General features: G+C 41.7%; 1 protein-coding gene across 5 annotated transcripts in view; it reads left to right on the forward strand.

Annotated features, from left to right (window-relative positions):
• The window catches only part of ZNF608 (zinc finger protein 608), a 116,174-nt gene that overhangs the window by 43,916 nt on the left and 47,242 nt on the right, over positions 1-25,016 (forward strand). For all 5 annotated transcript variants that reach the window (XM_054032159.1, XM_054032160.1, XM_054032161.1 and 2 more), the window contains one exon: positions 17,451-17,706. In XM_054032159.1, coding sequence (XP_053888134.1) covers positions 17,451-17,706 — 256 coding nt within the window. The remainder of the gene's footprint in view (positions 1-17,450; positions 17,707-25,016) is intronic.

A 25,016-nucleotide genomic window follows, 5' to 3' on the forward strand; every position in this document is an offset into this window, starting at 1 on the left:
ATGATTGCGGGGGCAACTAAAGATATAACAGGAATGGGAGTGAGATCACAGGGCTAAACAAAGGGAACCTGACGGGGACACGGAGCAGAGAACCCTGGACATCTCCCACTGCTCCTTGAAGGTGCCGGAGAGGGAGTTATGAGGCAATACCATCTTCCCATCCCTTTTGTATCCCAAGTAATACCAGCCCTGCACCCCAAGTGGTACTGGCTGAAGAGATCGCAGGGATTGCAACTGTGGTTGATCCCTGTACTGGGTTCACCATGTGAGGGAGGGAAGGCTTCTTGTACCTTCCCAAATCCATGCAAGGGCCAGCCATTATCTGGCTCTTAACATGTAACTTGTTTTGGTTCTAGTAGAGGCTGAATTTATGGAGATTTGGAGAAAACCAGCAGTCATTCTATAGTTTGGCTATTGTATTCTGGACCCAATTTTGCTTGTTAATTGATAAAATAAGCTCTAATACAGTACAATTTAAGTGTCATGGACCCTAATGTGATGTTATGATGTCAATTACATAGCCACACTAGCTGTATAGGAAACTTTATTGGTTCAATATTAAGGTTTTTCATTTATTAACAATTATTTTCAGTTTTTGGGTGATTTTATCCTTTGAGGCAGATTGTTGTTAAATTACAAGTTTGAAACAAGCATAAATTAAAAAAAAATATATTTCTGACCACTATGAGAAGGCATTTTTGTCATTAGCAGGTGCGTGATGCTTGAACCATTTCTGATTTTTATCAGAGCAGAAGTAACACAAGCAGAGTTGCCACTGTAAATATAACTGACTTAAAGATATTCTCCCAAAGATATTGTCTTTAAAATAAACAGCTAAATATTAAAATGGGTGGCTTATATAGAAACAAAGGCAACAATAAACTTTCTGAAGTAAAAATGTATTATTTTTTTGAGGGGTCCTGATGACTTTTGGAAGGGATTGTAAGAGAACTCCTAGCACTAGAGCCCAATCCAGTTCCCATGGAAATATTCCCAGGCATTGTCTAGACTGGGATAACAGGTATTAAATAAATAAATAAATAAATAAATAAAGTTGGCTAGCACATTTTAACTAAAAGACTGTAAAATCTGAGTGTAGGTGGGCAAGTTGTATTTTAAGGTCTTGTCCTTACTGGAAAAAAATAAATAAATCTTATTTGAGTTTGCTAACTCAGATTAATTAAATTAGGATACAATTTTAGTGAAAAGCTAGTTTGTAGTTTTACACATGAGTTAGCAGGTTGAGTTTAAGTTGACCCGCTAACTCAAAGAACAGGAGTACTTGTGGTACCTTAGAGACTAACAAATTTATTTGAGCATAAGCTTTCGTGGGCTAGAGCCCACTTCATCGGATGCATAGAATGGAACACACAGAAAGAAGATGCAGTATTTATACATACAGAGAACATGAAAAGGTGGGAGTAGCCATACCAACTGTAAGAAGCCAATCAATTGAGATGAGCTATCATCAGCTTTTCATCCTGCTGATGATAGATCATCTCAATTGATTATGCTCAATTTGTTAGTCTCTAAGGTGCCACAAGTACTCCTGTTCTTTTTGCGAATACAGACTAACGCAGCTGCTACTCTGAAACCCGCTAACTCATGTAACTCTAGCTAGCTTGAGTTAAGAACGCACCTTTTTTCCATAGTGAAGACAAAGCCTAAAATGGATTAGCTGGTTGAAATGAACCTTAGGGTTTAGCTAACACATTTTATTTAAAACAACACCTTTTATCCTAGTCTAGACAAGGTCCGACTGACTTCAGTGGATCAAGCTGTAAGAGTGTGCCTATTACAGTATTATTGTTGCTGTTATTTTATTTAAGTGCCAGTAATGTGCAGTTGAAACTTGTCTCACAGGGAATGTTTACATTTTTGTGAAAGAATAAATATTGTATTACTTCTCCCTTTGGAGGTGTATTCTTCTCTCGATGCACCTCCCTTACATGATAATGAGAATAGACATCTAGTCGGGCTTCCTCAGCCACCCCTGGATAAGAGAAAATTCAATAAGAAAGGAACAATCATGGGATTTTTCCACAAGTAGCCAAGTGCCATGTTTTGTTTCATTTGAAGAAAAAAAATGAATATGGAGATGACTATTTATTAGCATTCGTAGTTATTTTAATTCACTTGTCAGGTCTATTAGATGGATGTCTTCGAGACTGACTAATTTGTTTATGATTACAAGTATCTCTGATTTTGAGGGAAGGGAAAAGCCAGTGAGTGCTTCTGTGTATGGATGTTAATTTGCAAATATTTGAATGATGATTGCTCTTGTATAATGGATGCATTAAAGATAGGGACTTAGAAGTTGTCGCCATTATACACCAAACAGAGCTTTTGTGGCCATTTACAACTTCTCATATGTTAATGAAAAACATTTTCTGAGAAATTGACAGCTCCACACTTTGTAGCTTATGCCAGCTTCTTTCATGGACCTGTTCAAGGCAGAGCAAAAAAGGAGAAAAAAAAAAAGCCTTGTTTTAGTGGCTGAATTACTCCGACAAGCTTTCACGTTGCCCCTCCTCTTATTAATATTCTTTTTGATGTGAGCTTGTAAAACAGAGGATTGGCTGTTAATCTCCAGGATCTCAAGGGCTTTTGGCAGTGGCCCATAATTGATGTGTTCACATGGCTGTTGTCTGACTACTAATGATTAGACAGCAGTGTTATCTCCTAGCTAAATCAGTGTTGCTTATAAATCACACTTGATAAACTGCAGTTTCATTTCTTCAAAGGGTCTGGAGGTCTACATACTTTGATAGAACTGCCAGAGGCATTTCATGATTTTATGACAGTTAGGATTATGTTTATTTTTCATTTCACTTGGGCAAAGTATTTGAATTTCTACCAAGTGTAAATAAGTGTTTTTGTTGTTGTTCTTGTAATGGATTGATCACAGAGTGAGCTAAATAGAAAAAGGGAGAGAAGGAAATAAAAGGTGCATGGGATGATGGCGTATGGTACAAGAAATTTACAATATAATTAATTACCCAAAACAGGACTTTTCTTATGTTTTCTTATGTGGGGAAGACGGGTGTTACAGTTGCATTAGTTTTTATCACACTGTTTGATAAAAATAGTCCATGAAGTAATGCAAGAAAGGAGGAAGGATTTTTTGTGTGGTTAAATTACTGGATTGAGCTTTAGGAGATCTGGGTTAAATTTCTGGCTCTACCACAGGCTTCCTGTGCCTCAGTTCTGCATCTGAAAAGTGGAGATAATAATGCCCTAACAGGAATGTTGCAAGCATAAACTCCAGAAATACTTGGATGCTTAGATTTTATAGGGATGAGGTTGTATAATAGGGTTACCATACGTCCTCTTTTTCCCGGACATGTCCGGCTTTTCGGCAGTCAAACCCCCGTCCAGGGGGAATTGCCAAAAAGCCGAACATGTCCGGGAAAATGGCGGCTCTGCTCCTCCCCGACTCTTAGGCTCTGTTTAAGAGCCGGGCTGCCTGAACGCTACCGGCTTCGGGCAGCCCCCGTGCCTCCAGACCCTGCGCCGCCGGAGCCCGGGAGGGGAAGTGCCCGGCTGGGGGCGCAGGGTCTGGAGGCAGGGGGGCTGCCCGAAGCCGGTAGCGCTCGGGCAGCCCGGCTCTTAAACAGAGTCGGGGAGGAGCAGAGCCGCGGGGGCTGGAGCCTCCAGGCGCCGGGGCTCTGTGAAACTGACCCAGTGTCAGTTACACAGAGCCCCAGCCGCTGGAGGCTCTGTTTAAGAGCCGGGCTGCCCGAGAACTACCGGCTTCAGGCAGCCCCGTGCCTTGAGACCCTGCGCCACCAGAGCCCGGGAGGGGAAGTGCCCGGCTGGGGGCGCAGGGTCTGGAGGCAGGGGGGCTGCCCGAAGCCGGTAGCGCTCGGGCAGCCCGGCTCTTAAACAGAGTCGGGGAGGAGCAGAGCCGCGGGGGCTGGAGCCTCCAGCCCCCGGGGCTCTGTGTAACTGACACAGTGTCAGTTACACAGAGCCCCAGTCGCTGGAGGCTCTGTTTAAGAACCGGGCTGCCCGAGAGCTACCGGCTTCGGGCAGCCCCCTTGCCTCCGGACCCTGCGCCCCCAGCCGGGCACTTCCCCTCCCGGGCTCCGGCGGCGCAGGGTCCGGAGGCACGGGGGCTGCCCGAAGCCGGTAGCGCTGGGGCAGCCCGGCTCTTAAACAGAGCCTAAGAGGAACAGAGCCTCCAGCTGCGGGGGCTCTGCTCCTCTTCGGCTCTGTGTAACTTATGCAGTGTAAGTTACGCAGAGCCGCCGGAGCCCCGGAGGGGAAGTGCCCGGCTGGGGGCGCAGGGTCCGGAGGCATAGGGGCTGCCCAAAGCCCAAGCGCTGCCGGCTTCACGGTTTGCTGGGCAGCCTCCAGACCCTGCGCCCCCGGCTGGGCGCTTCCCCTCCCGGGCTCCAGCTGCGCTGGGGAAGCGCCGGCTGGGGGTGCAGGGTCTGGGGTTCTGCCCGGGAAACCATGAAGCTGGTAGCACTGGGGCAGCCCTTTCCCCCTGGCTGGGAGTGGGAGGGAGGAGGGGGCGGAATTAGGGTGGAGAAGGGGCGGAGTTGGGCGGGGCTAGGGGGTGGGGAAATGGGCGGGGCCATGGCCCGTGGAGGGTCCTCTTTTTTTGTTTATGAGATATGGTAACCCTATTGTATAAGCACCTTGACAGTATCAGTGAAAAAGCAAAACATTAGAAATATGGAACATGTTTGAGAAAGAGACTGGGTGGCATGGGTTAATGCAGTGTTTCTCAACCTAATTACCACTGTGCGCCACACATGCAGCTCTCTGTGTGTTATGTGGGCCATGTCCACGCAATATATATGGGCCATGTCCACGCAATATATATACTAGCCGTGTGGCCATGAGGAGGTCACATGATTGGGCTGTAGCTATTTGCTGATTGGGCTTCAGGTTGAGAACTACTGGGTTAATGGGTTCCAATGCCTTTACTCTAGGACAGGCCACTGCTTTGAATTCAGCATAGTGAGGAAAAGCTTTGGCGATCAGCTGTCTGTTCAGTGACCTATAAACAAATGATCTGGTGATCTTAGTTACTAGTGGACAGATGGTCTTCATATAAAACTATAATTACACCTGGCATTAATTGACAGCCTTATTGGTATTTACATCAGAGAGAAAAAGAATTAACAGGGAACAGAATCTCAGGTGTCGTTCTCCCCCCCCCCCCCCCCCCCAAAAAAAAAAAAAAAAAAAGTTCTTCTAGCTCAGAGTTGAGGCATACTGATAGGTAAATGTGGGGAAGCTTTCATTGGTGTGTGTAGCTATCTTTGTGGTTTAGGGCTATCAGTCTGGCACTTTTTGTCAGCACAAAATACAATTTAGAAAGAGGGAGAAAATAAACATCTTGGAGAGGAATGGTTATTAGCAGTTTCTTTCTCACATATATTATTTTCCAGTTCAAAATCTTCACTGCGCTTGGATTATTTTCAAAAGTTTTTTATGCCCCTTAAAAATCTCTTGAAAAGCTAACTTCCTCCCTGCCAATTAAAAGAAACACAGTGGGCCAAATTCTGCTTTCTGTTGTACCTCAGTTGAGTTACTATGGATCTACACCAGTGTAACTGAAAGCAGAATTTGATCATTATGATAATTTAAGGTTCCTTAAATACTGCAAACTGTATTGGGGGAAAAAAAGAGTATTTTGTTATCTATTTGTTTTCAACTATGGTTATTCAAGTTTATAGTGGGATAGTAATTATACAAATCCCTTTTCAAGATTAGAACTAACAGATTGTGAAAGAAAACAGAGAGGACATTTTTTGTTGTACTTTATTTTGTCATGTGGTGGTTTTATGAGTATGTGTCATGATTTACATAATGACAATACTAATATCTAGCTTTTATAATAATATATAATAATAATATCTAGCTTTTAATTAGGACACTGCCAATGGGCACGAAAAGAAAGTAAGTGATCCATAAATACACCAGACAACAAGACATAGCATTTTCAGAACATATTGAAAGTCTCATCTGTAAGGATCTAGTCAGACAATGCGAAGTTTGTGGCATGCATCGGGGGAGCACATGGAGTCATGAAATGTCCAACGGTATAGAACCCTCGTTTTGGCAATCCACATTGCAGGAAATAAAAATAACACGATGCACCTGAATTGACGACACATCTGAATTGAGGAGACTAGGAGCTAAATCACAGTGTTTGACTGAATGTGGGAAAAAGTGGGGCACAGACCACAAGTTGACCCGATGATGCCCAGAAAGAACAGAAAAGTACAGATGCATTTAGTGGATGCTAAGGAGGCCAGAGCAGATTTAAAATAGATTCTGTAGCTATCCTATGAGGCTTCAACCTCACTTACATCATTACCCCAGTAAAGAATCCTGTAGAGAGATAGTATGGTGAGACTGGCTACATGCCATTGTAGGCAATCTGCTACTGCTAGCAGCCAATATCTCCATCAGCTGCTGATGGAAAGAGCTCTGAGTGACTGCAGAGAATTCTTTCCCAGGTGTCTGGCTGATGGGTCTTGCTCACATGCTCAGGGTCTAACTGATCGCCATATTTGGGGTTGGGAAGGAATTTCCTCCTGGATCAGATTGGCAGACACCCGGGGCGGGGTGGGGGTGGAGGTGTGTGTGGGGGGGGGATCGCCTTCCTCTGTGGCATGGGGCGCGGATCACTGTAGGTTTAAACTAGTGTAAATTGTGGATTTTCTGTAACTTGAAGTCTTTTTAAATCATGATTTGAGGACTTCACTAACTCAGCCAGAGGTTAGGGGGTCTGTTATAGGAGTGGGTGGCTGAGGTTCTGTGGCCTGCAATATTCAGGAGGTCACTAGATGGTCATAATGGTTCCATATGGCCTTAAAGTCTATGAATCTGTGAGCGATTACTGAGTCATAGAGCATCTTCACTGGCTCTGTACTGGCTGAAGAGACCTCTGTCCCAGGATACAGCAATCATATCAGTGAGTAGCTGGATTTGACTTCCAGTAAGAGAACTAGTGTGCCAACGGCCTATTTGCCTTGAAGATCTCTGGTGATTTGCTCTGTAACCCTGGATATTGAGAGTGAAAACCTGAAGAAGACAAGCTTATCAGGTAAGGTTATTACTATCATGGTGCCATCATCTTCACATATGTACCTGAGATTGGAAAACCTTATGTTGGTGATGTGACAGAGCAAGGACGTATTCACTCCATGTCACAGTACCAGAGATCTGGAGTTTCTACAAGCTAGGCTGGACGTGGACTTAAGTACCAGCTGCTTCAAGGTTCAATCATCAGCAGTAGCAGCTTTCAGTGGCTGGACAGCAGCATTTCCATAGGCAGGGACCCTGATTTATTTCAGCTTTCTGAAGACTTTTCATAAACTGAATCTAGTAGTGCATTGCGTGGTCCCTGAATGGCACTTGAACTTGGCGATTAGCATCCTGAAGGCTCCTTCTTCAGACCTCTGAGGAAAATATCTATGTACATTTATTTTCCTTGTTGTGGAATGCTTATCTGGAGTGATTACAGAACTCCAGGCACCTTCTGGCAAAGAACCATAACTGATCCTTCACTGGGACAAGCTTGTGCTTAGAACTCTCCATAATTCAGACTCAAGATATCATCAGACTTCCATATGAAACAGGAGTTTATTTTATACACCCAAACCCAAACAGTAAAAAGAAAGGTAGACTCATTGTCTTGCTGTCTCCAGAGGGCTTGTCTACACTGGCACTTCACAGCGCTGAAACTTTCTTGCTCAGGGGTGTGAAAAAACATCCCCTCCCCCCCCCCCCACCCCCCGAGCGATGCAAGTTTCAGCGCTGTAAAGTGACAGTGTAGACAGTGCACTGGTGCTGGGAGCCAGTCCCCTTGTGGGGATGGATTTTTTTTTTTTTTTTTTTAATGGCTTTCCCAGCGCTGGTGCCGTGACTACGTAGCCATGTTAAAGCGCTGCTGCGGCAGTGCTTTAATGTTGGTAGTGAAGACATATCCTTAGATTTAGGGAGTTTCAGAGACTGTTTGTTTATTTTGCACTAAGGTCTAAAGAAGAGTCAGGCAGCCTGAGGTGACCATTTTGAAGTGGATCAGGAAAGCTTATGTTACCGTGGAGAAAGGTTGTGACAGAGACTTTTAAGGGATACTCATCCCAATCAATGGGATTTTCTTTGGTTGGGACAGGAGAAGTATCTTTATTAGAAATTGGCAAGGTGGCCATCTGGCCATCATCCCATGCCTCTGCCAAACATTGGAGTTGACAAACAGGCTTCTGCAGATGCAGTCTTTGGCAGCAGAATATTGCAGGCAGCTGTCAAATGCTAATCTGTCCCATCCTAAAAAGGAGTGAGCTGCTTTGGGAAGCCCAAGCATCTGGACTTGTATAGAAGATCAAAGAAAGAAGAGGATTTTTTTTTACCATTGCCTGTTAATTTTTCTTTTCTTTCTTCTCTTCCCCCCCCCCCCCCCCCCAAGATCTTCTCTACAGGTCTTGCAGTGTTGTAGATTAGCATCTATTTTTCAAGTTCATTTCTGCATTAGAATTTATTGAAAGGTTTTAGTTCGTGTTGTGAATTATCATTAACATAGTTGGTTTCCTATGTTTTCAGTCCAGTTTCTATGGAACAATTTTTGAAGTGTTCATCTCAAATCTGAGAGACAGTTAGAGCCTTATATATATATATATATTATATATATATAATATATGAGGATATGTTATCATCAAAATACTTTTGTGTATTGTATCTATTTGCCACCTGGGAGGAACTATAACCCAGCTGTTGGACTGTTACAGTAAATCTTTAAGATAGGGGAAATTGACCCTTTTTGTACAATATCAAACTTGTACAGCACTGAGGATTTTAAGCAGCATATGTCGCTTACAAAAGATTTCTTTATATTTCCCATACATAGAATCATAGAATATCAGGGTTGGAAGGGACCTCAGGAGGTCATCTAATCCAACCCCCTGCTCAAAGCAGGACCTAATCCCCAACTAAATCATCCCAGCCAGGGCTTTGTTAAGCCTGACCTTAAAAACCTCTAAGGAAAGAGATTCCACCACCTCCCTAGGTAAGCCATTCCAGTGTTTCACCACCCTCCTAGTGAAAAAGTTTTTCCTAATATCCAACCTAAATCTCCCCCACTACAACTTGATACCATTACTCCTTGTTTTGTCATCTGGTATCACTGAGAACAGTCTAGATCAGGGGTAGGCAACCTATGGCATGAAGGCGGCACGCGAGCTGACTTTCAGTGGCACTCACACTGTCTGGGCCTTGGCCACGAGGCCGGGGAGCTCTGCATTTTAATTTAATTTTAAATGAAGATTCTTAAACATTTTAAAAACCTTATTTACTTTACATACAACAATAGTTTAGTTATATTATAGACTTATAGAAAGAGACCTTCTAAAAAGGTTAAAATGTATTACTGGCACGCAAAACCTTAAATTAGAGTGAATAAATGAAGACTCAGCACACCACTTCTGAAAGGTTGCTGACCCCTGGTCTAGATAGATCCATCCTCTTTGGAACCTCCTTTCAGGTAATTGAAAGCAGCTATCAAATCCCACCTCATTCTTCTCTTCTGCAGACTAAATAATCCCAGTTCCCTCAGCCTCTCCTCATAAACCATGTACTCCAGCCCCCTAATCATTTTTGTTGCCCTCCGCTGGACTCTTTCCAATTTTCCACATCCTTCTGGGGCCCAAAACTGCAGATGAGGCCTCACCAGTGCCGAATAGAGGGGAATGATCACGTCCCTAGATCTGCTGGCAATGCTCCTACTTATACAGCCCAAAATGCCATTAGCCTTCTTGGCAACAAGGGCATACTGTTGACTCATATCCAGCTTCTCGTCCACTGTAAACCTCTAGGTTCTTTTCTGCAGAACTGCTGCCTAGCCTCTCGGTCCCTAGTCTGTAGCAGTGCATGGATTCTTCCGTCCTAAGTATTTCATATTTCATGCTGCACTGACATTTTTCTCAATGTTGAGAAGAATATTGGTTTGTTTTACATTGTCTTTAGATAGCACTGCAGTTGAGTAGTGACCAAAGCTTTCAAAATGATTGAAAAAGCAGCTGCACTTTACATTTGGTTATTTGGTACCCGATTCTGTTGAGCTATTGTGTCAGACCAGTAAATTTGGATGGATTATTGAGAGTTACAAGGCTGATAGTTATTTAAGTCTGAGATATGTGAACTGAAATTAAATTGAGATTTTTCAGATGAGCCTGAGATTATTCTTCTGTGAAGGAATTATTTCATATGGTCAGTTTCGTTAAGTGGGAGAATAAGGAGAGCATTGGTTTTTAGATCTGTATCCATAAATTCTTGGTCAGTTTCTCCTCTCACACTTGTTTTCCCATAATTTAATTCCATTAATTTCAATAGTTTCTGATTTACACGCCGTAAATGGGATTAGAATCAGGCCTTCTAGGGCCTTTGTTTCAGTGCTCTGTTGAGGGAGGACAGGCATACTTTAAAGTAAAACCAAATTAATCTCTGCTTGGCCTTGGAAATCTTGGAAAGCCACTTGGAGAAAAGGAGAGCTTGCTTGAAGGACAGATTTTTCGAGCTCCCCCAGCCCTACTTGAGAACCAGTGGTTTCATTAAACGTGAGCTCATAAATCTGTAAAAAAAGGTGAATGCCGCTGGCATTTTCTTGTACATTGCAGTCCTCCTTACGGGCCTTTTTTTAATTAAAATGAAGGGTGTGTTTTGGGAAGGGTGATGCTTTCATTTCCAGGCATGCCATAAAATGACCCATAAAATGTCTTGGTACCTTTTGTGCCTGAAAAAATTGTCTCTTTCCCCCCGCAATGCTGCTGCAGTTATCACTAGACTCATAGACTCTAAGGTCAGAAGGGACCATTATGATCATCTAGTCTGATCTCCCGCATGATGCAAGCCACAAAAGCTGACCCATCCATCCTGGAAGAATTCTCTCCCTTGACTCAGCTGTTGAAGTCCCCAAATCATGTTTTAAAGACTTCAAATCGCTGAGAATCCTCCAGCAAGCGACCCTTGCCCCATGCTGCGGAGGAAGGCGAAAAACCTCCAGGGCCTCTGCCAATCTACCCTGGAGGAAAATTCCTTCCCGACCCCAAATATGGCGATCAGCTGAACCCTGAGCATGTGGGCAAGATTCTCTAGCCAGACACTCTGGAAAAAGTTCTCTGTAGTAACTTTTAATATCCCATCATTGACCATTGTTACTAATTACCAGCGATGGCACGTTATTGACCTATTGACTAAAATCACTTTATCCCATCAAACCATCCCCTCCATAAACTTATCAAGCTTAATCTTAAAGCCAGAGAGGTCTTTCGCCCCCACTGTTTCCCTCGGAGCTGTTCCAAAACTTCACCCCTATGATGGTTAGAAACCTTCGTCTAATTTCAAGCCTAAACTTCCCGACGGCCAGTTTATATCCATTTGTTCTCGTGTCCACATTAGTACTGAGCTGAAATAATTCCTCTCCCTCCCTGGTATTTATCCCTCTGATATATTTAAAGAGAGCAATCATATCCCCCCTCAGCCTTCTTTTGGTTAAGGTAAACAAACCGAGCTCCTCGAGTCTCCTTTCATACGACAGATTTTCCCTTCTCTGTACCCGTTCCAGTTTGATCTTCATCCTTTTTAAACATGGGAAACCAGAACTGCACACAGTACTCCAAATGAGGTCTCACCAGTGCCTTGTATAACGGAAGCAGCACCTCCTTATCCCTCCTAGAAATACCTCGCCTAATGCATCCCAAGACCGCATTAGCTAGAAGTGCTCAAGCTAGATTCATTATGATTTAGAAGAGGAGGTTTGGTGGCAGAGTGTTCTCCGTAAAGGGCTTTCAGCTTGGAACCTACTTCTCTACCTTGGTCCGAAATAGTTCAGTTCTGTTGATCTTCAGAGCATTCTCCAAGGGACATCTATTCACTCAGCCTTTTTCAAAAGTGGGGGGGGGGGGGGGCATGATCTGTGGATCCTAATTCAGCAAGACGGTTGTCATGACTTCAGTGAGACTATTTAAATACTTATAGTATGAACCTGCTTATGTGTTTTGCTGGACCAGGGCTGATAGTTGAAGGTTTCTTGGCTATTTTATGGCTGCTAATAATTTATCCTGCTTTTGCAATTTGTGTCAAGAACATCTAGAGTTTCAGCAAGATACCTTTTAAAAATATTTAATACGTTTAAATAAATAAACTAAATATCCAGGTAACAGCAAAGACATATTTAATAATTTAAAGTAATCTATTTACAGTCTCTGAAAAGGTCAGAACATTTTTATTAGAACAAAATTCTAAATCACTTTTCAGTCACCACAACCCCAGGATCCATAGGTTTGTGTACAGTCCAGATTATTTTTTTCATCAGCATGGGTTTTCCAAAAGTGTAGTGAGGCCCTTGGAGACATGCTTCCTTCCTACAGGACAGAAGGCCTTATCTTTTTTTACAGGAACTCAGTGTTGTTCAATGGAATCCACCCTGCAGGTCAGGAAACCTACCTGTAGGAGAGGCAGAATTTTAAAGTTCCAAGACTGTACTTCTAGAGATTAGTGACTGCATCAGAAAGACTGGCTGTCATGCACAGAGCTTAATTTCAGTATCTAAAATAAAACTAATGAGAAATGGAAGGAAATCTGCATACATTAAGATCCTCACATGTTTCCACTTAAGATGACATTTCTTCTCTCTTAAAACTCTCCCACCCAAATACAGTCACCAATGCATCCATAGTGCAGCCATCTTTTTGTCATCTTCAGATGGAGATGTGCTCACTGGAGCACTTACTATCCCTTCATTGGCAGACATTCTTCATTTGCAGTCAGCTTTCTAGTCCTGAGAACCACCACTGCTTGATACAATCAAACTTTCTGTAATGGAAAGCTGCCACAAACAACACTCCAGTTTTGTAGCCTTCATTATTAATCAGCTCTCAAAAGCCCTTGAAATAAGGTGAATGTAGAAAATATTGCTTTAATATTTCTGTAGATTTTTTTTTTAAGCCCTTTGATTATGTACATTAAGAGCTACGATCTGTGTAAATAACCTTCCTGTGTTTCAACTCCCACCGCCCCTTGGAATCTCTTGTGTGATAAATAGCAAGGCTACTGCTCAGCATGTACCAGCACCTGGGAATAATCATGCAAAAATAACAGTGAGAAACGGCAGAGCGTCTGTTCTTGACGTTAACTTTCCTCAGGTTGACAGACTGCCACCACCAGATGTGAAACTTATGTGCCTTTTTTCCACTGGAGATGGCGGCCTTCCTGCCTCTCTTTTTAACTCTAATAGATTACATCAGTTCCCTTTTGAGCATTCATAAAAAAACACTTGTGACACCACAATGATCACTGAGAACTATCACTTTATGATTATCAAGCAATTTTTTAAAATAATTTTAAAATATTGGAAACTGGAGCACTAGTGAAGCTACACACAACTTTTATTATGAATGAGGAAATGTTCACTTCAGGCACAAACTCAGAAGGACAGTAAAATCTTTCTCTCTACTAATGATTTATTTTTATATTAATTCCACAGAGCAATCTTTTTCCTTTTACTGTAATATTCACTGCAGCTCCCCCCCCTGGTTCCTTATGGCTGAATTGTATTTGTAACAATAAAATCTAAATATTTATTAGTAAGTGGAGAGAAACTAACACTGAATAAAACTATTTATAACAATAGCTAAAGGGGTACAGTATCAAATATGCACTTCTTTCCCTTTCAATTGTTTGTTTTTCCCATTTCCAAAGTATTACAAAGTCTGCCATATTGTCTTTGTCCATTTAAAATATGTCCTTTTGTTTCTAGCTCTGCAGAAGCAAATATTTAGTGTTTCTCCTCTCTTTGTGATGAGTACATCCTATAGTAGGGTTACCATACGTCCTCCTTTTCCCGGACATGTCCGGCTTTTCGGCAGTCAAACCCCCGTCCGGGGGGAATTGCCAAAAAGCCGAACATGTCCGGGAAAATGGTGGCTCTGCTCCTCCCCGACTCTTCGGTTCTGTTTAAGAGCCGGGCTGCCCGAGTGCTACCGGCTTCGGGCAGCCCCCATGCCTCCGGACCCTGCGCCACCGGAGCCCGGGCGGGGAAGTGCCCGGCTGGGGGCGCAGGGTCCGGAGGCACGGGGGCTGCCCGAAGCCGGTAGCGCTCGGGCAGCCCGGCTCTTAAACAGAGCCGAAGAGTCGGGGAGGAGCAGAGCCGCCGCGGCTGGAGGCTCTGCTCCTCTTCGGCTCTGTTTAAGAGCCAGGCTGCCCGAGAGCTACCGGCTTCGGGCAGCCCCCGTGCCTCCGGACCCTGCGCCGCCGGAGCCCGGGAGGGGAAGTGCCCGGCTGGGGGCGCAGGGTCCGGAGGCATAGGGGCTGCCCAAAGCCCGAGCGCTACTGGCTTCACAGTTTGCCGGGCAGCCTCCAGACCCTGCGCCCCCGGTTGGGCGCTTCCCCTCCTGGGCTCCAGCTGTGCTGGGGAAGCACCGGCTGGGCGCGCAGGGTCTGGGGGCTGCCTGGCAAACCCTGAAGCTGGTAGGGCTGGGGCAGCCCTTTCCCCCTGGCTGGGAGTGGGAGGAAGGAGGGGGCGGAATTAGGGTGGGGAAGGGGAGGAGTTGGGGCGGGGCTAGAGGGTGGGGAAATGGGCGGGGCCAGGGCCCGTGGAGGGTCCTCTTTTTTTATTTATGAGATATGGTAACCCTATCCTATAGAAGAATGATGTCTTCTATGACACAGGAATTTTCCCCGCTGCAAATCATCAGTCCGGCAATTCATTTAGCATTTTTTTAATTTTATAAAGGCACAGGGCTCAAATTGTCCTCTGCAGCACACAGCTTAGAAGGGAAATAAGTAGAGTTTTGCCTGTGCCAGTTATGACTTCCTGGTTCTGTGCCAGCGTGAGTTAGAGCATCTTAGGAGTTCCTCTACTTTATGTCAATGGTATATGATCCCTAAGGCATTTTATACTAGGAGTGGAGATTTACCATGCAGAGCTACACTCGGATGGCAAGGGTTGCCATGACAGGAGCCAGTTCCATATGCTCTATCCCAGCTAGTAGTTCCCCACCACCAGGGAATTCTCTGCTAGCAAGCTACTGTCAGGATCTGTGTAGCACAGAATCAGTGTCTTTTGAATGCTGTTCATACATAGGTATTCTTTTATTTCATATTTAGTTCAGGAAAATCTTGCAATGATCAGCTGTTGGGGAGTCAGCTGGTATTTCAGCTGCCTGCTTCAGCCCATGCTGTAAAGCTTTCTTTTATTATTGCCTACCTCTGCAACTTTGATGGCAGAAGGATAAGTGTAAGGATGCTAGGCTCTGATTCTGTACTGTATCACATCATTTTTATGCCACAATAACTCCATCGAAGTCAGTAGACTCACCCTGGTGTAAACATGGCGTAATGAAATGGAGAATCAGGCCTTCAGTTTTACAAATTGCTGTAATATTTGCATTCCTTGATTTTTTTTTTCTCCATGTGTAATGTTATCTTGTATGAAACAAAATTAATTTTTAAACCATTACTGCAAGAAACTAAATAGTGTATAATAGTAAAAAAAAAAAAAAAATGTGTGCAAATTGCTTTTGTGCATGTAGGTCAGACCATTACATATGCTGCTTGTACCTGCAAATGCATTTTACATATACATAACTAACACATGTTGAGAAATGCAATTACATGCAAAAAATTTATACATGCAGAATTGTGGGTAAAAATTTAGACCGTGCTTTTCGGAAGTTTGGTCCATTATTTTTAGCTCAGAAACGTTGTTAGTCCTAATGTCATAAGTATGTTGGACAAGAATCTGATCTCAATTACATCACTTACCCCAGTGTAACTGAGATGAGAATCCAACAGTTATCTTTACATTTCATCTTGTTCGTGCTCTTGCAATCATAATTTCCTTCCTATTTGTTTATGAATAATTAAGATGAAGAATAAGTGATTTTTAAGGAAATAATTTCAGTGCTTACATATATATTCAGAGTTGTGTGCATAGCTAGAGAGTGTCAATTTTCAATTGTATGAATGGTGCTTAAACGAGAAATTGGCTGTCTTTGTTGTTAGAGTGGAACAAATTACAATTTTGAGAAGTTTTTTGTCATTTCATATTTTCATTAGATTTTTCTCATCATGAAAATTCTGGGATATAAAGAATATAGATATTAGCATGTGCTTTGTAATCTCCCTCCCTCTCTGTACATTTGTCAACTTGGCTTTAAAAGAGTAACCATCAATGTGAACTTTGATCTGCTTTAAGCTGCATTTACATGAAACATAAATCAAAACATATAGGGATGTAACTTCTAAATGCCTTTACTATCAGGGATGCAGAACAGTGAAGGAACATAGAGGTAAAGAAATTTTATTACAAGTTTGAAAGCAGAAACTTTTAACATTCAAATGGGTGAAGTGTTTCTTGGTTGAGTCTTGGCTCAGATGTACCAAATGAACATTAGTTTATCCTTTTAATGTACAACTGTATACAGGATTGTTTACTTGACATAAACAAAAAGCTGACAGGATGCCTGGTTCAGCTGTTTAACTGGGAGCTCATTTCCTCCTCTTTTATTTCCGTTTTTATGTGACGAAGAGAACATTATGTCCATGGTAAAGTACTGAGCTTTGAAATGCTTAAGGGTGAATATATGACTGAGCATGCAGAATAGAAAACTAAAACAAATTCCCATCACATGACTAAGGACTTTGCTAGGTTAGACCAAAATGCTCAGCACCTTGCAGGATCAAGCCCCACATGCAGAAAAATCTCCTGTTGCACAGGTATAATTAACTGCAAAAATGTGGTGCTGTTTTTAAATCGGCATATAGTGTAACTGTCTAACTAATTTTATTCTTCTAAAATGTATGAGTTGATAAGCCTTATAAATTAGTGGGATAGTTGTGATTGTTTAAAAAGTCATAATCTCTGACATTGTAAGTGAGTAGATAGTAGATAGAATTGTGTCCGAGTGTTATCAGCTGGATGAGTCTAATGTGTTTTAAAAGCTTGAATGACAAGAGATCATGTTTCATGGCATAGGGTATTTGAGTTGTTCCATGTACATCAGTGCTGTATGGTGTACAGAAGAACATGGCATTTCTATGTCTTTGTACTGTCTTCATAAATGTTTTTCTTAAGGAAGAAAAATGCTCTTCCCATTTTGCAAAACTAATTTCCATCCACAAATCAGTCTTCTGCCAGAGGCAAGAAAAACAGTGGCTTTAATTCTTTTTTTATTTCATGCTAGTAGTCTAAGGCTGCAGGGAATATTCTTTTAGAACTTCAGTGTTTTGTCTTGTTTAGCAAGACAGATTTTCTATAATTTTTTCATATGCAGCATGTGGGATCTGTGTAAAAAAAATGGAGAGTGCAAGACTGAAATCATCCTATGATATACTAAATACCTATGTACTCTAAAGTTGATATAATTCTAAGCAAACTGATTAAAAAAAAAATCTCTCAGCACCATTATAGTAAGTTTGTCTGTTGTTTTCAGGTTGACCCCCTGTTTACAGTGCCTGCACCTCCACCTCCGATTTCCAGCAGTATCACGCCTCAGATTCTGCCTTCCTACTTTTCCTCCTCTTCATCCAATATTGCTGCACCAGTTGAACAGCTTTTGGTACGGACTCGTTCAGTGGGTGTAAATACTTGCGAGGTTGGAGTAGTAACAGAACCCGAATGCCTTGGACCCTGTGAGCCTGGGACCAGTGTGAACTTGGAAGGGATTGTGTGGCATGAAACCGAAGAAGGTAAATTGTGTTTGTTTGTTTTGTTTTTTTAATTAGGCTTGTATATTAGATAGGTATATTAGGGGACTTACCCTGTGGTACCTGTCTGAGGTGGTTCAAGACTATTCAACTCCCATCACCTGCAGTGTCTGTCACAGTTTTATAAATGTTACTGAGGGCTTGTCTAGACTTACATTTTATAGCGCTCTAACTTGCTGGCTCAGGGAGGTGAAAAATCACCCTCCTGAGTGCAGCAAGTCTGAGCGCTTTAAAGGCACTAGTGTAAACAGGCTCTGAGCGCTGGGAGCTAATCCCCTTGTGGAGGTGCATTACCAGGGGCGCTGGGAGAGAGCTCTCCCAGCGCTCGTGCACAACCACACTCGCACTTCAAAACGCTGCCGCGGGAGCGTTCCCGCGACAGCGCTTTTAAGTTTCCAGTGTAGCCATGCCCTGAGCCTGTTCATATCCTTAAAAACATTATTGTTAAAGTGTTGTGTTAACTGACTTTGTATAAGACTGAATGTTCAATTAATGATGTAGTTAATCATAATATTAAGAACTCATTAGCAAAATAGAGTTTTATTTTGTGTCTTTCTTGAGGGGTATGTATATTATGAGTGTGCTCCTATGAGTGGTACAAGTGAAAACTATAAAACGGAGCAATTCTGGTACCCAGGCACCTTGATCAATACTGCATGTTTATATAATAAAAGCTATTCCAAAGACCCGTATTAAAATTATTCCTATGTTATGTTATCAATTATTTGTCTTTTGCTTGTTTGAAACCTGTTTTAAGGAGAAAATATTTTTGTTTTAAAAGGAATGTTCCATTGGTTGCAGAAGTGCTAGCTAACCCAGTCTGATTTCTCCAATATCCTTAGATGGTACTTGGTCATATAGGAGTGCTGTAGAGCTTTGGGGAATATGAGATGTTGATTGGCTGGTGATTTAGAATGAAGTAAATAGAGAGAAGATTATGCTGCGATATGCAGATGTTTCCGTTTTGGTTTTTAAAAGCTCATTATTAAAATTCGAGCTTCCTGTTGTTAATTACAGACGCTCCCTGGGTTACGCAAACCCGACTTATGGAAAAAGTTCTGTAAGCTTTTTTTTTTGGAGGGGGGGGGGAGACGCGTGTAATTGTCGGAGATATGTTCCCGACTTACACAAAATTTGACTTACACAAGGCGTTCTGGAACGGAATGCTTGTGTAAGTCGGGAAGCTTCTGTATAGAAATACTGCATGTGTACTTCAAACCATTGCAAGTTTTGATGTAATAACTAATAATAAGGTATTTCCCAAATTATGGCTAAAAGCTACTAAAAGATCCTATTGTGAGTATTGTCTCCTGTTTGTTTTGAGTGTATTCAGTTTGTAGTGGTTTTAACTTCCTCTGCAATGAAAACCAGATTATTTATAAAAGTACATAATGAAATAATACAACAGTGCATCAGTTGATAATATATCCTAGCATCCTTGAGATATATGCACAATGGCATTTGGTCCTTTGCCATGATATATAAGAGCTCACCAAAGTGCTCTACAGTGTCCTCTGAAAAATCAATATAGCGAGTCAGATTTACCTGCTTTTATATGCTCTCATCCATCCATCTTTCTCTCTGTGTATGTCTACAACAGATTCATAAGGCAGATTGATCCTTTTAGATTGTTTGTAAAGCATAGTGTAAATTCTGTTTTAGAATATTCCAGCAGAGATGGCTGTCCTTAGCAGCTCCAACCTTCCCTTTACTGGTCTGCATTAACCAGTGTTGAAATGTGTGGGTGTTAACTGTGGTGACATGAAAGAGCAGTAGCTCTTAATAGTGTTATTCTTGCTGAATAAACTAAACTTCTGACCCTCAATGACTTTAAGAAGCCCTTCTTGTTAAAGGTCTAGGGCCAGAAATATGGTATTTTATAAAGTTCAAGCACACTTGCAAGGATGACATTCCATCTGCATTCTCTCAGTGCTCTACCAGTTTAAAGCACTTGTTGTTTATTAAAAATTAATGCCCAAATATCATTAATCTCTCTTCATCCTGCATAAAACACTCTTCTAAAACAATTGAGGAAGCAATGAAATTGTGAAATAGTTTTGAATGCCTATGGATCTTAATACGGGTTTACGGATATTATGTGATAGGGTTGCAGGGATAAATGACTACATGCAGTGCAAGGAAGTAGAGAATCAGGCTCTTACATGTAAATTCTCCAGGGCAGAGGCAGCATCTTCATGTTAGTGCCTAACAAATTGTGGATACTGCTAGAATAATGATAATTAATAATAATGTTATGCTCTATATAATACTAGCAACTCAACAATGGTAGTGTAGCTTGAGCCTAAATTGCGTGAAAGGAGTAAGATAATTTGTATGGTTCGCGCTAGGGGAAAAAAAAAAGAAAATCAGACCTTGCTTAATGGAATATATGATTACTATATCTGGATGTTTGGTTATTCTCTTACCCTTTCCCAAAACAGTGTACCAGCACAACAGTGTATTATGAAAAATTGCCTATAGATGATTAACTTTCCTTTATATTTTAGTTTTGACATTTGGAGCACAGGTGCACGCATGTATTTAGCCGTTTTCAAATTTGCTCAAATTTCACATTTCCATAGAAGGTCTATATTATAGTTTGCATGAATCCATGTGTGCTGAAATTTGTCATAATCCTTTTATGAATGCAGGGTGCACATAGGCCTTTTATTTAATTTTAACGTTGGGTTTATTATCAGGTATCTATTTTCTCTAGTTATGATTTTGACTTTTAATTAGGTCAAAGCCTGACCTTTTGCACTACTGCTTTAAATCTAGAGGAACTCCACTGAAGTCAATGAAGTTATTCTGAATTTTCACCAGTATAACTGAGATCAGATTCTGGTCCATTGCTTATAATGCACAGTTGAATTTTGGATTTTGTCGCCCTGGCCTCTTACGTTTTTTCAGCTTTCTTTCCCCTTTGCTTCAAAGCCCATTACAAAAAATAAAAACCTACAATGTGGCTTTTTCAGGGCACGATGAAAGAGTTGTAACAGACTAAGGTGTAAGAACTTGGCAAAGATCAGAAATTATGAGAAATTTGAATAATTTTGTGTGTGATATAGCCATTTGGTAAAATGAGTTGTTTAATGATCAGCATGTGCTTGTAGGATGTCTGCACATCCTACATCCTTCTGCATGTGGGAACTATGAACCAAATGTGCTCGCTGAGGAGCTTTCAAACACTAGCTGTGGGAATGCAAATACAGAAAGGATGTGGCGGTTACAGCTATAATGAGAACAGTTACAGTTGGTAAAGGAGATGAGTTGATATTTTATTTGGAGTTCTTTGCTAAGTCTAATACATACTTTTCTAGACAAGGGGAAGTATACTTGGGAATTAATGTTTTGAAGATGGCTAATATTTGAAATAACTGGTTCCCTTTTAGGATCATTACACAAAATGTCACATTCTGCATGTACTACTGCATTTGTTCTTTGTCTAGGTCATAAGAAGGCTGTGGTTTTATTAGTCTAGTTTTTAGGATAGCCAGTCCAAAGCAAAAAACCACATCGGATTTCAAGCAATATTGTGGCTGATACAAAGAGAGAGTTGTTGTTATCCTATTTTTCATTTATCCCAGGCCAATCAATCCAGTCAGTTTGATAAGAAGATTTCATACATAAGACCATTTTTTCCTCTGACTGTTTCAATTTTAGGATGTGGGAAGCAGACAATTGAAATCTGTCACATTTTATAATGGGTCTTTGTAACTAAATGTGGCTGTGATTTCACCAAATATAATTTTTACCAAATGATGATTATCATATGGGTATTTCTTAAATGGTCTAAGGGTGTTCAGTTTGCACACATGTGTACTGTAGGCATTTACTGTTCCCATCTGCATAATCTCATTGTTTGGCTGGGACTTGGAATGTTTTCAATGTGTTTTTAATTGTTGTGGAGGAAAAAGAAAAGAGGAGGAACTGGTGGGGCTACTTTTTAGTAGTGGTATGAGGAATAATTTATAGGCAAGTCAACCTGAAACTTGGCAGCTGATATGGATATTTGATACTATAATACTATAAACTACAATTATAGGAACATTAAGAATCACTGATAAACAGCAATGTGGTTTTGTTTTGTTTGTATCTAATATTGGGCATTTTCCCTTGGAAACAACTGTTAAGAGGGAGTATTTTTAAATTTAGAAATAAGGTTAACCTTGAAAGCTTTAATTGACTTCTGTTAAAATGCTTCTAAAGAGTGCAAAAAGGCACTGGGCTTCTTGGTTCATACTGCTTGGAGGAAATAAAAATCACCAAGAGAAAGGGAAAACCACTTACCAACTTTCTAAACTTCTTAGAGGTTGTTTTTATTATTTTGTTTCTCACAGTCAGTTGCCCTGGGTTATGTCCTGCTTTTGGTCCTGCATCTAGTAGTGGAGTCAGCCCTTCACTGTGAGAAGTACTTACACTGATGATTACTTGTTTGCCTGAAAATGGATCAGGAAACAACCATCAGTCACCTTGCTGCCTTTGTGTACAGAACAAGCTGTCGACATGTGGTGTTCAAGTTTTCACATTGCTGGATTGACAGTCTTCCTCTTTGTGGAATTTGGGTACAATTTGTTTTTGTCATTATATAATAAATAATGGAGAAATGAATTGTATTTTTGAAAAGAGTTCTGTTGTCAGCGTTGGCATGCTCTCTTTATAATTGAGATTTGTTCTCAAATTTAAACCCTAGGAATCTGAGGTTTGTTTTCATTTCATTATATTGGTTCTTATTAGAGATGAAATGGGGTCTGCGAATAGGGAATTGGGCTAAATATTTTTCCATGTTTATTCTGCAGCCAGTTCTGCCATAACTTTGCAGAAGAGCACGTAAGAAAACAAAAGAAAACACCTTCATTCACATATAGGCATTCCCAAATCTATTATAGAAGGCTTTTCCAACTTCCCCATCCAACTCTTTTGATTGTAGGTACAGTTTTGAAAATATAGTTACTATACAGAACTGAGACTGAGAATTCCCTTCCCACATGGCTTTGGTTTTACAACCGTATTTAAAGGGACACAATCAATTTGAAATCTATTCAGTTGAAATATATATATAATGTAAAAGTTGTTTACCTGCCCCTGTATACCCTTAGCAATTTCCAAAAATTGTTTTCTCTTATTTTCTGTGTGCAAGACCCACATGTGAAAAACTCACAAATACAGAGGAAACTTGACTACAGTGGAACAGTGAAACTCATGATACTGAAAGTACTGTTGTATGCCCAAGTAATCAAATGCAAAAAATAAAGAAAAATAAGTTTTTGTTTCTCTGATCTCTTTGTTAGAGGAATCTTAGGTGCAGGGCCGTCCCTAGCCATTTTGGTGCCCTACACAGCCCTGCTCCCCCCCAGCGCGATGGGGCTGTGTAGGGCCCCAGACCTCCATGCAGGGGAGAGCTGGTCCCAGGCCTCTGGGGGTGGGGTGGGGGAGGGGCCGGCCCCCAAGTGGAGTGACCCGCCCCCAGCCTGCTCTGCTCCCCTGGCTCCTCGCCGGCCAGGGGAGCAGAGCAGGCTGGGGCCAGGTCGCTCTACTTCCTGCCGCTGGTGAGTGCAGGGAGCCTGACCCCTCCTGCAGTCCTCAGGGAAGGGCTGGCTGGAGTGGGGATGGAGCAGGGGCAGGAAGAGGTGGAGCAGGGGCAGGGGCTTTGGGGAAAGGGTGGAGTGGGGGCAGGGCTGGGGCGGAGCAGGGGTGGGAAGAGGCGGGGCTGGGGCGGCGGCCATGTGGAAGAGGCAGAGCAGAGGCTGGAGCAGCATGCAACTGCGTAGGGCACCAGGAAATTTGGTGCCCTAAATTTCCTGGTGCCCTACGCAGGTGCATACTTTGCGTATGGGTAGGGACGGCCCTGCTTAGGTTCCGTGTAAGAACAATAGACCAGAAGGGCAGTTAAGTCAACAGTGAAAAGAACAGGAGTATTTGTGGCACCTTAGAGACTAACAAATTTATTTGAGCATAAGCTTTCGTGGGCTACAGCCCACTTCTTCGGATGCATAGAATGGAACATATATTGAGGAGAGAGATAGATAGATAGATACACATACAGAGAGCATGAAAAGGTGGGAGTCATCTTACCAACTCTGAGAGGCCAATTAAGTAAGAGAAAAAACTTTTGAAGTGATAATCAAAATAGCCCAGTACTGTGTCTCTTTAACTGCAGTCTTTTCTCAGTGATGCACAATGCCAAGTTACTGAATACCCCAAGCTTTCCTTGCTCTTCCTCATCAATACTGTGATGCTTATTCCCAATTTTCAGTATAAAATTATTAATTCAGTGGGAGATAGATGTGCAGTGTTCTGATGTTTAAAGGCAAAGCCTGGAAGATCTGTTAGAGAGGGATAATTTTGTTATTTATTATATATATTATTGTAGCACCTAAAAGCCACAGTATTGGACCCGGATCCCATTGTGCCAGGTGTTGTACAAACACAGAACAAAAAGACAGTCCTTGTCCCTAAGAGTTTACAATCTAAATATAAGACAGATAACAGATGGATACAAACAAATGGAAAGAATGAGACCGTATTGCCTAGGAATCAGAGAATAGTGGTGGTGCCGTACACTTTAGCCGTATCGCATATGGCCCGCAATTTAATTCCCCCAGCAGAGATTTGAAACAGGACTAACTGTAGAGCCCATCGCATCTTAGTGTGTGATGATATAACTTTGCATGCCAAAATTGAGAGCCATCCAGGCCATTTATAAAGCCAAAATTGGTTTCTGTTGTGTGACATCTGGTTAATGCGGTCATTAGCATTGCCCCCACTGCTGGTATTTGTTATTGACTAAAAATTAGTGCACGTCATGGGTGTAAATAAATTGATTTAACAGCATAGTTTAAGGTGTTTCAGTAACATAGAACAATGTTTTCCAAGCTGAACCACTTGATGGGTTGTTATAAAAATGCATGGTTTTCCTTAAATTACTTTTTTTCCCCATCTCTTTCTTTCTTTGTTAAAGATGACCTCCATTTTTTAAAAACTGTGTTTGTGCCCTTTTTTCTTGTGTGGTGGTGTATTTTTCTTTAAAATTCCCTTTCTAAATTTGCTTTTTCTGCTTGAGTTTTTTAACCATAGAAATGGCCAAAATGTCAAGTTGGTTTTCCCTGAAGTAGCAGGAAGAGCCCTTCTGTGTGTACCAGAACTGTGTATTTTGACCTCTCATAATTTCATTATGGGTGTTGAGTCTCTAACAAAGATGTCCTTTTCTAAAATACTCAGTCATTAAAATTAAATTAGTGTTAAAAACAAAAAAGTCAATACAAATTTTAAGCAGCCAGTTAAAATTCCTT

This window comes from Malaclemys terrapin, chromosome 6, assembly GCF_027887155.1.
Source record: "Malaclemys terrapin pileata isolate rMalTer1 chromosome 6, rMalTer1.hap1, whole genome shotgun sequence".
Classification (NCBI taxonomy): Eukaryota; Metazoa; Chordata; order Testudines; family Emydidae; genus Malaclemys; species Malaclemys terrapin.